General features: G+C 40.1%; 1 protein-coding gene across 1 annotated transcript; it reads left to right on the forward strand.

The window, feature by feature from the left end:
* Positions 1–227: 227 nt before the first annotated feature.
* On the forward strand, positions 228–14,267 carry C5H3orf49 (chromosome 5 C3orf49 homolog). The gene is given in 6 exon segments (XM_074314089.2): positions 228–232; positions 591–809; positions 811–908; positions 10,527–10,651; positions 13,505–13,618; positions 14,064–14,267. Coding segments are annotated over 6 exon segments (765 nt in total).
* Positions 14,268–14,399: the final 132 nt, after the last annotated feature.

Genomic DNA, 14,399 nt, shown 5'->3' on the forward strand with positions numbered 1-14,399 from the left:
TTTTAAAGGAGGGCACAGCTCACAGTGGTGCATGTGGGGATAGAATCAGCAACGTTGGTGTTATCAGCACCACGCTCCAACCAACTGAGCTAACCGGACACCCGACTATTTCTTTATTGACTACCTAATGAGACTCTCTCATTTCTCATCACTATAGCCCTAGAACCACCAAATACAGCAAAAAGTATCTCAAACCATCATTGAAATAATATCGCCAATTTGCCAGTATGAGGTAATATATTCTAAGAGTCACAGCCTGGGATTGAAATCTGCATTCTACGTTTGGTCAACTATTTAACCTCTCTATGTCTCAGTTTACTCATTAGTAAAATGAAGATAATAATATAATCTGCCTGATACGAGGATTAAATGAGATAATGGCCAGAATGCACATACTACAGTGTACAGAACATTACAGAACACCAGTAGTTGCTTTGGCTTTATTTTTCTGTGATTTGATTCTTTGTCTTCAATTTCCTTTTTTTGCAATTATATAATTTGTTCACACTTGCCTTTGAATTTTAATTATTTCCATTATTCATTTTTAAGTTGTCAATTTCCTTAATACAAATTATTTTCATTTTGTTTAGATGGCATAGAGCTGTGTCTACCGACTTAGTAAAACAAAATGTATTGGTCCCCAAAGAGGAATCATCTAGTGACAGCGACATGGAATTTCGTGAAACCCAGCAAAGTTAGAAAAAAAATTTGATGAAGAAAGTGAAGACTGTTTGGGGGAGGATGTTGTCATACACGCACCGAAGCCAGCCAGCATCAGTGGAGAGGGCTGCACTAACCAGAAGGAAACCACCTCTCTAACACACAGAGCCTTCTTCCTAGAATTGTCAAGGAGCTTCCATCACCCAAGTTACTTTCCAAACAAAAAATAAGAAAGCTCTCACAGAATGGTGATCAAAGGCAATGTCTATGGTTAAGTGTCAAGGCCAATAGGAGTAATGAAATTAGGGTGGATGTGATCAAATATATGGTGATGGAAGGAGAACTAACTCTGGGTGATGACCACACAATGGGATTTATAGATGATGTAATACAGAATTGTACACCTGAAATCTATGTAATTTTACTAACAATTGTCACCCCAATAAATTTAATTTAAAAAAAAAAAGAAATTAGGGTGGATGTTCTTGCTTCCCCAAGGATGGCATCTCCCGGGAGCTTTTATGAAGTGCACACTCTGTGGCCCCATCTGCGTTTTAGGAAGCTCCTCGGGTAACTAGTATGAACATACATACATTTTTTAAACACTCTGAATTAGGTTGCCTTGGAGGTACCCCCCCAGTCCAACTGATCCGTAGTTTAATCAGTTTAAAGCCCCTTTTTATTTAAATATAGGCATATATACACACATGTTAGAAAAATCAAAGTGAAGTGGGACTTTTTTTGTTTTGTTTTTGGAGAAAGTCGTGATGCAGCCTTTCAAATGGCTACTTACAACAGTGGAGGGTGTGCTGAGAATTCTATGAATATAATGTATGGTTGGTAAATTACAGTGTTTTATTTTACTGTATCTATTTCCTATGTACTTTGTGGAAGAATCAACACTTGCAATTGTTAACTTTAAGTCTTTTTCTGCAATATAGTAATGCTGTTTTGGGGGCTCCTATGAGTGATGACTAATAGTACCACTAATATTTGCGTTCTCCTCTGTAGCTTTTTAAAATTAATAGGCCTTATATTTTAGAACAGTTTATGTCTGTTGGAGAAATTGAGCAGAAAATAGAGTTTGTTCCCATATATCCCCTCTCCTTACCCCACCCTCACAATTGATGAGCCAATATTGATATTATTAACTGAAGTCCATAGCTTACCTGAGGATTCACTCTGCCCTGCAGCTCTATGGGTCTGAACAACCCATCATGTCATGTCATGTACCCACCATTACAATATCATACAGGATCGCTTCACTGCCCTAAGTACCCTCCCTAGACTTTAACGTCATTTACAGCACAGCATCCAGAAACATATACAGCCCTTATGTATACATAGGGCATCCCCACATAAGCTCACATTTCACACAGTGGTAAGGCTACAGACCTGGTGGGTACTTTTCCAGAAAAATGAAAACAAAAAACTGATGGCTTCCAGCTGACTAATTGCCATTTCATACCAACTCTTTTCAAAAAAGCAGTCAGTAATCCAAGCACCCAAGCATCTACCAATTACTGGGTATGGATTGACCTATTTCTGTTAAAAATAACAAAGAGGACATGCTCCTATATTGATGGGGCTGGAGTTGGAACGTCCAGCAGGAAACAGAGGACCAAATTCCTCCTTATCTGTGTGCATTGGCTTATTTTCATCTTAGTCAAAATAATAAATCGCTACACTAAGATTTCTTCAGAAAGAATGCCCATCCTTCAGGCTGCAACTCAAGTATTATGACCCTGTCTCAACTGTGGCCCAAACAATCGCTCTTCCCTGCTGACCCTCATAACACTTTTCAACAAATTTTTGCTAAATACTTAAATATGTCAGCCACTCTATGAGGGATAGAGTAGCAGATAGAACACAGATGGTCCCTGCCCCCATGGGGGTCTAGCATAGAGGGACATCCCAACATTATACAGACAATTACATCCGATACAAAGTAGAAGTACAGCATGCTACGGAAACGCACCAGGACTGCTAACTTTAGGGGAGGGAGCTCCATAAAGGCCTCCCTGAGGAAGGGACAACTCAGGTGGAATCTGAAGGGTCTAGTCAATAAGGAAAGAATGGGGAGAACAGTGTCCCAGGAAGAGAGGAGAGCAGGTTCAAATCTCAGTATCAAGAGAGTACGAGGCATAATTAAAAAATGAAAGTAATCCAGCCAGGATTGAAGTGGCAAGAGTGTTGAAACCTCTGTGAAGAATTTGTAATTTTTTCTAAGGGTGATAAGAAACCATTGAATGCTTGCAAGCTAGGGATTTATATAATCGTATTTGCATTTTCAGAAGATAGCTCAGGCTGCAGAGTAGAGACTGGATTGGAGCAGGACAGCAGCAGATGCAGGAGGAACAATAAACAGGCTCTTTCATTTCATTCAGGCAAGGGGTGATGTTAGCTTGGGCTGGTCATGGCCGTGGGGATGGGAGATAAAGGGAGAAGTATCCATAGGTAGCAGTTATGAGATTTGGGGAAGAGCTGGACAGAGGAGGGTGTGGGAGAAGGAAGAGGCCCTACGCTGAGCACCTGCTTTGAAAGTGGGGCCCCCATTCACTGAGATCAGGAGCCAGGGCTCCCAGAGAAGCTCTTATCAGCAGACCTCAGGCAGGACCAGATGATTTTCGGTGCTGTGCGCAGTGTGGAAACACTGAAACCCAGAGCAAACTACAGACACCTTTTCCCAGTGTCTCTGTTGATCCCTCTGACTACATCAAGGAAAAAATCTCATTTCCTGCCTTTTAAAAAGATACAAAGTAACCTTAAATTTAGTGCCTTCTGCAGGCAATGATACGGTTTTATTTTTACCATATTAATTTTAATGCCTATTTGTGATACTGGTTTTGGATTTATGGTAGTGTTTTCAAGGTTTTTTTTTAGAAAGTACTATGTTTATTGTATTAAGAATTGAATAGGACTTCCGGAAAAATGGCGGTGTGAGGTGAGCCTCTATAAAGCTCCCCTGGAATTTACAAAGAATCAAACAACAAAAACTCCACAAAGGACTCCCTGCACAGCAGACAGGCAACACGAAGAGGCCCACTACCGACTGAAATCACCTACAGGTGGGAGATTCGTGCGAGTGGAGGGAGGAGGAAAGGGAGAAGCGCGCGGAGACGGAGCCGCGCGGGCGCAGGACGCAGACCCAGCTCAGTGCGCCGAGCTCGCTGCTTCCCGGAACTACCGCAGCTGCGGGAGAGGGAAGAACTCGGACTGCTAGGGCTCTGCCAGGGCTCCACAGGGCTGAGAGGACAGCATATAACACGGCTGAACCCAACACTCACGGCAGAGACCTCGGAGAAAAGACTGAGGGAAAAAGGCTGAAAACGGTGGTTTAAGCCCGCACTGCCGAGCAGAGAACGGAGCCTTAGGCACTGAGACTAGCTGCCCCCTCCCTCCCCTCCCAGAGCTCGCCCCGCCCCCACCTGCCCAGTGCTAGAAGCGAAACAGTAGCAGTGTCAGATCAAAACAACAGAAAATTTGCTGTTTTGAGATCTGTGGACCACAAACACAAATTCACAGCCCAACTAGTTCCAGCAAAGGGGAGAGAGCTGTGGAAGCAGGACCGGCTGTGGTGGTGGTCGCCGCCATTGCTCTGGGCCACCACTCACAACTCACCCCGCCCCTGACCCCACCTATCTGGGCGGATCCCTGCAGGAGTAAACAGAACTGCTGAAATATACGGGCTCTGAATCAGCAGCTGGAAGAGCTTTCGAACATCAAAAGCTCTCCGCATACCCACCGGGACACTGCGCCCTGTGACCTAGACGAACTATTAACAGAGGAGAAGCCCGTCTCCCAGGGAATCCCCCCATTGCGTGAGAAGTTGGAATAGTGCAGAGAAAACATAGCACTACTCTGTGGGAGAAGAAAAATAAGTTGCAGTTGGAGAAATAATAAAACATTCTACCAACAAGTACTGGCAAACAAAAGAAAGACCGCTTTCTATCAACCTGTTGCAGAAGTCACTCCTGTAGATGTCTAGGAAGAGAAATAGTAAACCAGTAATCGCCATGAATAACCAAGGCAACAAGATAGCTCAGAAAGAAAGTGAAAAATCTCCAGAGAAGGCACTTAAAGATACAGAAATATGTGACTTAAATGACAGAGAATTCAAGATTGCAGTTCTGAAAAAACTCAACGAGATACAAGAAAACACAGATAGGCAGTTAAAGGAACTCAGAAACTCAATCAAAGAACAGCATGAGCATTTTACGAAAGAGATTGAAATCTTAAAAAAGAACCAAATAGAATTTCTGGAGATTAAGAACTCAATAGAAGAAATTAAGAATGAAATAACCAGCTTAGGTAGTAGAGTTGACCAGATGGAGCAAAGAATCAGTGACATCGAAGATAGAAACCTGGAAATGACACAAATTGAAGAAGAAAGAGACTTGAGACTTAAAAGAAATGAAAGAACTCTACAAGAACTTTCTGACTCCATCAGAAAGAGCAATATAAGAATAATGGGCATACCAGAAGGAGAAGAAAGAGAGAAGGGAAGAGAGAATATATTCAAACAAATTGTCGATGAGAACTTCCCAAATTTGTGGACAGAACTGGACCCTCGAATCCAAGAAGCAAATAGAACACCTAGTTACCTCAATCCCAACAGACCTTCTCCAAGGCACATTGTATTGAAGCTGTCTAAAATCAACGACAAAGAAAGAATCCTCAAGGCAGCCAGGGAAAAGAAGACGGTAACTTACAAAGGAAAGCCCATTAGATTATCATCAGATTTTTCAGCAGAAACTCTACAAGCCAGGAGGGAGTGGAACCAAATATTCAGACTATTGAAAGAGAGAAACCATGAGCCAAGAATAATATATCCAGCAAAGATATCCTTTAGATATGAAGGAAGAATAAAGACCTTTCCAGACATACAGAAGCTGAGGGAATTTTCTAATACACGACCTGCACTACAAGAAATACTAAAGGAGGCTATTCGACCACCATCAACAGGGACAATTTGTGGCAACCACAACTCAAAAAGGGGGAGAGTAAGGCCTGAACCGGAATATGGGAATGGAGAAAGTAAGCATGCTGAAGAAAATGGAATACTCTAAATATCAAACTTTCTTTTACATAAACTTAAGGGTAACCACTCAAAATAAATCCAGAATTGAAATATATACTGAAATAAAAGAAGAAACAGAGGGAAACGTCATAGAATACCACCACACAGAAATAATAGACAACAACAAAAAGGCAAAGAAACAATGGAGACACAACCTTACCAGAAAACTAAGGATAGAATGACAGGAAATCCTCACATATCAATAATCACCCTAAATGTAAATGGACTGAACTCACCAATAAAAAGGCACAGAGTAGCAGATTGGATCAAAAAACTAAACCCAACCATATGCTGTCTCCAAGAGACACATCTCAGCTACAAGGACAAGCATAGACTCAAAGTGAAAGGGTGGAAATTGACACTCCAAGCAAATGGTACCCAGAGAAAATCAGGTGTAGCCATAATGATATCAGATGAAACAGACTTCAAGGTGAAAAAGATAACAAGAGACAAAGATGGACATTTCATAATGGTGAAGGGGACTGTACAACAAGAAGACATAACAGTCATCAATATTTATGCCCCCAATCAGGGAGCACCGAAATACACCAAGCAACTACTAACAGAACTAAAGGGAGAAATTGACCAAAACACAATTATACTAGGGGACTTAAATACATCATTGACAGCTATGGATAGATAATCCAAACAGAAAATAAATAACGAAATAGTAGCCCTAAATGACACATTAGATGAAATGGACATAATTGACATTTATAGAGCACTTCATCCTAAAACATCAGACTATACATTCTTTTCTAGTGTACATGGAACATTCTCAAGGATAGACCATATATTGGGACATAAAATCAGTCTCAACAAATTTAAGAAGATTGAAATCATACCATGCATATTCTCTGATCACAAGGCTTTGAAATTGGATATCAACTGTAAAAAGAAAGCGGGAAAAAACACAAATACATGGAGATTAAATAACATTCTTTTAAAGAAGGACTGGGTCAAAGAAGAAATTAGAGGAGAGATCAAAAGATACATAGAAACAAATGACAATGAAAATACATCCTACCAAAATTTTTGGGATGCAGCGAAAGCAGTTTTAAGAGGGAAATTTATCTCATTACAGGCCTATCTCAAGAAACAAGAAAACTCCCAAATAAATAACCTCATGTTACACCTTAAAGAACTAGAAAAAGAAGAACAAGTAAAACCCAAGGTCAGCAGAAGAAAGGAAATAACAAAAATTAGAGCAGAACTAAATGAAATAGAGAACAAAAAGACAATAGAAAAAATTAATATGACAAAGAGCTGGTTCTTTGAAAAGATTAACAAAATTGACAAACCCTTGGCTAGACTTACTAAGATAAATAGAGAGAAGACACTGATTAACAAAATCAGAAACGTAAAAGGGGAAGTTATCACGGACACCACAGAAATACAAAGGATCATCCAAGAATACTATGAAGGACTATATGCCACCAAATTCAACAACCTAGAAGAAATGGACAAGTTCTTAGAAACATATAGCCTTCCAAGGCTGAACCATGAAGAACTGGAAAATCTAAATAGACCGATCACCAGTAACGAAATTGAATCAGTCATCCAAAACCTTCCCAAAAGCAAAAGTCCGGGACCAGATGGCTTCACTAGTGAATTCTACCAAACCTTCAAAGAGGATCTAATACCAATTCTGCACAAACTCTTCCAAAAAATTGAAGAAGAGACAGTACTCCCTAACTCATTTTATGAGGCCAACATTACCCTGATACCAAAACCTGGTAAGGACAGCACAAAAAAAGAAAACTACAGACCAATATCTCTGATGAATACAGATGCAAAAATCCTAAATAAAATTCTAGCAAATCGAATACAACAATGTATTAAAAAGATTATTCATCACGACCAAGTGGGGTTCATCCCCAGGGCACAAGGATGGTTCAACATACGCAAATCCATCAATGTGATACATCACATAAACAAAATAAAGGACAAAAATCATATGATTATATCAATTGATGCAGAAAAAGCATTTGACAAGATACAACATCCATTTATGATTAAAACACTTAATAAAATGGGTATAGAAGGAAAATACCTTAACATAATAAAGGCCATATATGACAAACCCTCTGCTAATCTCATAACTAATGGAGAAAAACTGAAGCCCTTTGCTCTACGTACAGGAACACGACAGGGATGTCCCCTATCACCTCTGCTTTTCAACATAGTGTTGGAAGTCCTTGCCAGAGCAATCAGGCAAGAGAAAGAAATAAAAGGCATCCAAATTGGGAATGAAGAAGTTAAATTATCACTCTTTGCAGATGACATGATGCTATATATAGAAAACCCTAAAGACTCCACCAAAAAGCTATTAGAAACAATCAACGAATACAGTAAAGTTGCCGGCTACAAAATCAACGCACAAAAGTCCATTGCCTTTTTATATACTAACAATGAAATCTCAGAAAAAGAAATACAAAAAACAATTCCTTTTGCAATTGCAGCAAAAAGAATAAAATACCTAGGAATAAACTTTACCAAGGATGTGAAAGACCTATATGCTGAAAACTATAAGACTTTTTTGAAAGAAATTGAAGAAGACACAAAGAAATGGAAAGACATTCCGTGCTCATGGCTTGGAAGAATCAACATAGTTAAAATGGCCATATTACCCAAAGCAATATACAGATTCAATGCAATCCCCATCAAAATCCCAATGGCATATTTTAAAGAAATAGAACAAAAAATCATCAGATTTGTTTGGAACCACAAAAGACCCCGAATAGCCAAAGCAATCTTAAGGAAAAAGAACAATAATGGAGGTATCACACTTCCTGACTTTGGCTTGTACTACAGGGCTACAATAATCAAAACAGCATGGTATTGGCAGAAAAACAGACACATAGGCCAATGGAATAGAATTGAGAACCCAGAAATAAAACCACATAAATATGGACAGATAATTTTTGACAAAGAAGCTAAAAACATACAATGGAGCAAAGACAGCCTCTTCAATAAATGGTGCTGGGAGAATTGGATAGCCACGTGCAAAAGAATGAAACTGGACTGCTATCTGTCACCATGTACCAAAGTTAATTCAAAATGGATCAAAGACTTAAGCATAAGACCTGACACAATAAACTGCATAGAAGAAAACATAGGTACTAAACTTATGGACCTTGGGTTCAAAGAGCATTTTATGAACTTGACTCCAAAGGCAATGGAAGTAAAAGCTAAAATAAACAAATGGGACTATATGAAACTTAAAAGCTTCTGCACAGCAAAAGAAACCATTGACAAAATAAAGAGAAAACCAACTGAATGGGAGAAGATTTTTGCAAACAGTGCCTCCGATAAGGGGCTAGTATCCAGAATATACAAGGAACTCATGCAACTCAACAACAAAAAAACAAACAACCCAATTGAAAAATGGGCAGAGGACTTGAAGAGACATTTCTCCAAAGAGGACATACAAATGGCAAATAGACATATGAAAAAATGCTCAACATCACTAATCATCAGAGAAATGCAAATCAAAACCACAATGAGATATCACCTCACCCCAGTCAGAATGGCTATCATCAACAAGACAAATAATAACAAATGTTGGAGAAGCTGTGGAGAAAAAGGAACCCTCATACACTGTTGGTGGGAATGCAGACTGGTGCAGCCGTTATGGAAGGCTGTATGGAGGTTCCTCAAAGAATTACGAATAGAATTGCCATATGACCCAGCAATCCCTCTCCTGGGTATCTACCCAAAAAATCTGAAAACATTTAGAGATAAAGACACGTGTGCTCCAATGTTCATTGCAGGTTTGTTTACGGTGGCCAAGACATGGAAACAACCAAAATGTCCTTCGATAGATGAATGGATAAAGAAGTTGTGGTATATATACACAATGGAATACTATTCGGCAGTAAGAAAAGATGATATAGGAACATTTGTGACAACATGGATGGATCTTGAGAGAGTAATGCTGAGCAAAACAAGTCAGACAGAAAAAGCAGAGAATCATGTGATTTAACTGATATGTGGTATATAAACCAAAAACAACAAAAGAACAAGACAAACAAATGAGAAACAGAAACTCATAGACACAGACAATAGTTTAGTGGTTGCCAGAGGGTAACAGGGGTGGGGGGTGGGGGGGTGGGAGATGAGGGTAAGGGGGATCGAATATATGGTGATGGAAGGAGAACTGACTCTGGGTGATGAACACACAATGGGATTTATAGATGATGTAATACAGAATTGTACACCTGAAATCTATGTAATTTTACTAACAATTGTCACCCCAATAAATTTAATAAAAAAAAAAAAAAGAATTGAATTGATAGAAGGAAAAATACTAGGGTCCAGAATTCGCATGGCTCCTGGGATATGGAAAAAACGAAGATGCTGTGTGAATGCCTGAGCCCTGAGCCCCATTGCTGAAGAGTAGATTTAAACTTTGTTTCAACCAACAGCAAATATTCAAGGGATTGTCTTATACATCAGAGGGTTACTTTTTCTAATTCCACAGCAGTTAAAGGAAAAAGCAACAGAGGGCACCACTGAAGTCTCAAGGACAGAGAGGTAACCACCTGTCAAGATTGATCGGTGACAACTGTGATCACAACCCCAAGGAAAAGCCAAAATGTGCAAGAGAAAGTGTAAGATACAGAAAAGCAAATACATTTAAAAAAAAAAAAATTAATGCCAAAGAAAAAAGCTATGGAGGCAGCATGGGACGCTGTCTTTTCAGAATCCTTTCTAAGAGGAAGAATATGTTTATAACTGTGACCATTACAGTTACATTTTTTTTCCCCCCTCCTCTCGCTCAAAGTGACTGTACAAGTTGATGGCGTAGAAGCAGAGACAGAGGAGATGACTCAAGGGAACACCCTGCTCCAGGCCAGGAGAACCACCAAGCGTTTATCTGTGACCTCGCTTCCCTCAGGACTGCAGAAGGTGAAATGCGGAAACAAACTCGCCTCTGGACTTCGGTCTAGTCAGTGTGGAGAGATGCTGTAGAAGCCAGGTGCTCTCCTACCACGTGTCCTCACAAGAAGGCCTCACATATGCTGTTTTGTCTCCTCTCCCAGAATGCAGGGCACAGAAAGCAGGTTTACCTGATCGGATTCCTCCATTTCTGAATTCAAACTGTTCAGCTCCTACTATAATCTGGGCAACAGTGGAGTTTGGAGCTTTCTGTTGACTTTTTTAACTGTTCAAATACCAAGGTAGCAAACTAGCATCTGGCCTATCATGCATGCTGTGTGGAGAGGAATTCACGAAACCAGCACTGCCCAACCAACTTCCTTCAAGGATGCAAGTGCACATTTGTCCCGTATAGTAGATATTACCCACGTGTGGCTTTCCAGACTTTAAAGTGTGGCCAGTGCAACTGAGGAACTGAATGCTTAATATGATTTGATTTTACTTGAAATTAAAATCTAAATAGCCACATGTATAGACAGTGTGACAGCACAGACCATCCTAGACAATCGAGGACACTCCAGTCCAAAGCTTGTTCTAATCTGCAGGTATGTAAATGTGAGCCTAAATTGCTCAGACTGTTTTTAAATAGCCTGAACTATTATTATTTTACGTATAACCAGCACTTACTTAAAGCTGACTATGTTCCAGGCCCTGTTCTAAATATCAGCTAATCGTACACCTGAAACTAATATAATATTGAATGTCAACTGTAATTGAAAAAAAAGATCTTCAAATATAATTGTAAAAAAAAGTGAAAATCAATGTATCAGATAATCCTTACAACACCCCTATAACTTAGGTAGCATACTCTCCTTACTTTAGGGGTGGGAGAGGTTAAGTAATTTGTCCAGGAAAGTGGCAGAGCCAGGCTTCAAACCCACAAAGACTTGGCTCTAGAGTCCTTACTCTTAATTCCTGTGCTAACTACCCATTGTACCATCCAATAGAGTAGCTAATAGCTACATGCAACTATTTACATTAATCAAAATTAAAAGTTCAGTTCTTTCAGTGCACTAGCTACATTTCAAGTGCTCAGTAACTACAGGTGGCTAAACTGTTGTATTGGACGGCGCGGAAAACTATTTCCATCTTCGCAGAGTCCTATTAAACAGCCCTGCCTCATGCATCACTGTCAGAGGGCCCCGGCATTAGTTTTGAATTTTGCCTCTTCCATGCTAAGTTCTTATTTACTGTATTCCTGTTATGTGCTGGGCAGTTCCTAGGTCTGGGGCTACACAGGTGACCCAATGGGCACGGCCTGTTGTGTGGAATCCATAGTTTAAGAGAGGAGACAGACATTAAACCAAGGGAGTGCAGAGTACTGGGGTAAATAAGGGTCATCTTTTGGATTAGTGCTGCTGGGACAGTGGACATCCATCTGGGGAAAAAGATAAAATCCGATCCCTATGTCATACCGTATAGAAATCTTAATTCCTGTTGGGTTACAGATCTATATGGAAAAGGTAAGACCTGAAAACTTAAGGACAAGAAGAATATTTTCATGACTTCAGTATAAAGACTTCTTAGAACACAAACATCACTGACCATTAAGGAAAAGACGGACATATTTGGCTATACTAAGAGTTTCTATTCATCAATAATATGAAATCAAATGTTGTCAACTAGCTATAGAAGGGTTTTGTTTAGCTCTCAGAATGTTCTCAAAAATATATTTGAATTACATGCTCACATTTTAAAAGTAGACTTACTTCAAATAAAAATCTGAATTTCCAGCTTGCTTTCAAAAAACGGAGGATGATATAGAAACGCTGGGCCCACAATTCCCACAATTCCTCTTGGCAACAGAAGCTGCAGAGCCCGCCCCCTTTGCCTGAGGCACGTCCTCTCCAATTCACAGCAGCCCTAACTGGTTCTGTTTTACAAAATCTGCCTGGTCCTTCTAAGCATTGGACTTTCTATTAGTAGTATTCAGCAAACACAGAACTTAGTAATTCCTAAGTGTGGTAGATGCTTAGTAGGAGAAGTGCTGAGTTTTATGAGGGAGAAAAGAGAGGAGTCCAACTAGAAAAGGAATGGGGAAGGTTCTGCAAGTGACATGTGAGCCTGGGAAAGCTGGCAGGGAGAGGTGGTTCAGCAGGCTCATTTGTAAACCCCCTCAGCAGGCAAAGGGTAGGACCCAGATGCTGTCCCATATCCTACTTTATATAGGTCCCACAGTAGTCCTAAGGCTGGCTGTTAAGCAGAAATAGAAGGAAGAATGTACCCAATAAGACCAGAAAGGGCATATTAACCAGGAGCCATGAACTAGGAATGATTTCCAATAGCAACACTATTAGGACAGGTACTTGTAACCAGCACACCAGGGATGATTGGAGAAGTATCAGGCATGCAGTGAAAAGAACCCAGAGCTTTCTTTTTATGTTTGGAGCCATGTCTACCATGAAAATAAGGAAACCCACAGAAAAGGGGAAAAAAAAAAGACCAAATTAACAAGTGGATGCGGCGATAATGAGCTTTCTGGGGCACTGGTCCCCCCACTCTCACTGTGCTCAGCAGCTGCAGACACAATTTCTTCTTCAGCTTCCGAATGACCTGCTTTTTTCCTGACACTGTGTATTCTTTCAGAGCCAGACAATCTCATTTCTCTGCATCCTATAGATCTCTTCAAAGAGAGCTGTGGCACAAAGGAGAGACACATGGGACATGGAGAATAATATGAATACGGGCACCAACTCAACACAGTCATGTGGCAAATGTTGTTTATCAGAGAGTACCCCAAGGGCAAGAATTCTTGTTTAAACACTGTCACAGAAATCATGTTGGTACGTTCTAATCTGATGTGTTTTTGCATTTTTACAATAGGTGCCATACTCCTCAAAGAAGAGACCACAGTTCCCAGCACTTAGAAAAAAGAAACATGGCATGGAAAGCATCCTCCAAAAGTCAGACTTGACAGGAGGGAAGCTTCAAATGCAGGTAATGGATGAAGGCTTTTACTTCTGTGTTTCAGAAGCACCGGAAAGCCAGGTTTAACTGAACGCAGTTTTGCTAGACAGCACGGGTGTGGGACAAAATTAATGATTACCATTAAGAAATAATGTTAGTGGGGGGCGTTTTGAGAGTGGAGACAGGATTGCTAAGAGCACCCAGGATGATGTCGTATGCCTAATAAATATTAAGTGGAGTCAGTTCAAATGAAGGCATGCACGTAGGCGTCTTTTGAGAAGAAATGAGATTGTCTTTATCACTGGGTGGTAAATGTATGTTTTCAAGCTCTGTTTGCTATGACTTGAATTAGCATACTTCAGGACTTGCAAAATGTCCACCAATTCCTGAACTCAGCTCTCAGGAAAAACAACCATCCCTTTGGTTTTGACAAGGCTTTCCAACACACAGCTTCCTTTCTTCGGATCTGTCATAGGTGGATGACCTCATCGAAACAGTGACTGGTAAGTCCATGAAGTTACTGGCCCAAAGACACCCTGAGCTTCAACAGTGTGAGTTTCTAGGAGATGAAATTCTTATTCTTCAGTCTTCCAAGCAGTTCCAGAAGATTTCCAAGAGAACCATAAGGAAGTATAAATTGAAAAATATGTGTTTTCCATGTACATGCTGCTGCCTCTGATTTTGTTCCTGACTGCATAAAAGTTATCTTCATAAGGGATTCTTATCTTTTGGTACATAATCCTGAATAAATCTCTCTAGTGAATTAATCAATGGGGGAGGGGAACATTTTTTAGAGTATTCTTCCCATAAT

The sequence above is a fragment of the Rhinolophus sinicus genome, chromosome 5 (genome assembly GCF_057876585.1).
Source record: "Rhinolophus sinicus isolate RSI-liver-muscle chromosome 5, RSI-T2T, whole genome shotgun sequence".
Lineage (NCBI taxonomy): Eukaryota > Metazoa > Chordata > Mammalia > Chiroptera > Rhinolophidae > Rhinolophus > Rhinolophus sinicus.